This window comes from Ovis canadensis, chromosome 3 (genome assembly GCF_042477335.2).
Source record: "Ovis canadensis isolate MfBH-ARS-UI-01 breed Bighorn chromosome 3, ARS-UI_OviCan_v2, whole genome shotgun sequence".
Taxonomy (NCBI): Eukaryota; Metazoa; Chordata; class Mammalia; order Artiodactyla; family Bovidae; genus Ovis; species Ovis canadensis.
This window is the reverse complement of record NC_091247.1, coordinates 5,805,570-5,807,047: the sequence shown is the minus strand read 5'-3', so window position 1 is coordinate 5,807,047 and position 1,478 is coordinate 5,805,570. Positions and strand designations below refer to the sequence as shown.

The 1,478-nt window shown below is 58.5% G+C and overlaps 1 protein-coding gene across 1 annotated transcript; it reads right to left on the bottom strand.

Moving 5' to 3' along the window:
- Positions 1–394: 394 nt before the first annotated feature.
- On the bottom strand, positions 395–799 carry QRFP (pyroglutamylated RFamide peptide). The gene has a single exon (XM_069586269.1). It carries the CDS (start codon positions 797–799, stop codon positions 395–397), a length of 405 nt encoding a protein of 134 aa, XP_069442370.1.
- Between the last annotated feature and the right edge of the window lie 679 nt (positions 800–1,478).

The window sequence follows — 1,478 nt, the reverse complement described above, 5'->3', positions numbered from 1 at the left end:
GGCCACCTACCTTTAGGCCAGAGCCAGCACGGCCAGCTCTGCCTGTTCAGATTCGTGGTCCAGGGGCATCCTCAGCTCCAGGCCCCCAGAGGAGGGGGCTGAAACGCAGCAGACTGCCAGGGGGTGGTGCCAGATGTGGTATCTCTTGTTACCTTGCTTTTCTGGTCTTTTGAGCTCCTTTTTGACACCATCCAGGGTTTTTTTGCTTCAGCAAAGTTGGAAATCAAAAGTAAGCACCCACCTAACCAATCCTACTGCTTTTATAATTCCTATTGTTGTCCTTTATAAGAAGACCCCACACCTTCTCATGTCTTGGTCTTTTGAGGCCAGAGGAGAAGCGTGTGGAAACGGCGGGGATGGGGTCGGGTGGCCCTTCCCAGGATCACTGACCCCTTCATCCCCGGCCAAAGCGGAAGCTGAAGCCCCCTTTCTTCCTGCTGTAGCCATTGAGCTCCTCAGCCAGAGTCCCCAACGGGCCCCCCACCTTCTCGGCCTCCTCCAGGAGGAGGCCAGTGGCCTCGCTGCCGTCGTCCTGCCTCCCGAGACGCAGCTTGAAGCCAGCACGAGCCCTGCCCAACGCCCGCAGCTCCTTGGCCATGATGAGCAGGGCGTGTGGGTGCGGGGCTCTTGGCCACCCAGGGGGGCCCCACGGGAAGGGGCGTCCCCCTGCTGGGTGCGTCCAGCTCATTTCACGTCCGGTGCCCCCTACGGCGTCCACGGGCTCCTCTGTGTCCAACACTGGGAAGCAGGCACCCAGGGGCAGGAACAGGAGGTAGGGCAGGGAGTAAGCGTTCCGCATCTGGTCCAGAGGGGAGAGAGGAGGAGGTTACGGGCTGCACCCCGGGGCCACGCACAGCTGTGCACATGCTTCCCGGGGACCCAGGCCACTGTCAAAGGTGTGAGCTGGCGGCTCGGTTGAGCCCAGCCTGCAAGCAGCGTGAGGAAGTGTCACCACGTTGGGGGACCAGGCCTTTATTTTCTTAGCAGGTTCAGGAGCCAGCCGCGCCAATTAGGCTGGTTCTCCCTCTCCTGCAATCTTTTGACGGCCTTGGCAGCTTAGCACACTAATACCACTGCCGCTGGGATGGCTTACAGGCGGCCCTGGGAGAGCTGAGCAAATTTGGGCTCATTCTTCCCTTATTATAATTATTGACTCTTGGGCCGTATCATCTCAGAGCCATAGGGTAGAGTTAATAGCATCTACCCCTCTTCGTTTTCAACTCGATAATAAATGGGTCTGGTTAAGCTGTTTAGCGGGGATGCTCTGCTCGTGTCTCTGCGACGTGGAAGCCAGTTGCTCCCGAAAGCAGGAACCAGATCTGACGGCCCGGTCTAACTCAGACATCCTCCCAGAGAGGAGTGCTTGCCAGTGCCTGCTGAGCACCAACTGTGTACCTGAGTGACAGTGATAGTTGCCCAGTTATGTCCGACTCTTTGCGACCCCATGGAATGTGTAGCCCGCCAGGCTCCTCTGTCCG

Excerpts from the sequence above, each read along its gene's own strand:
- QRFP (XM_069586269.1), bottom strand. The coding sequence starts at position 799 with ATGCGGAACGCTTACTCCCTGCCCTACCTCCTGTTCCTGCCCCTGGGT.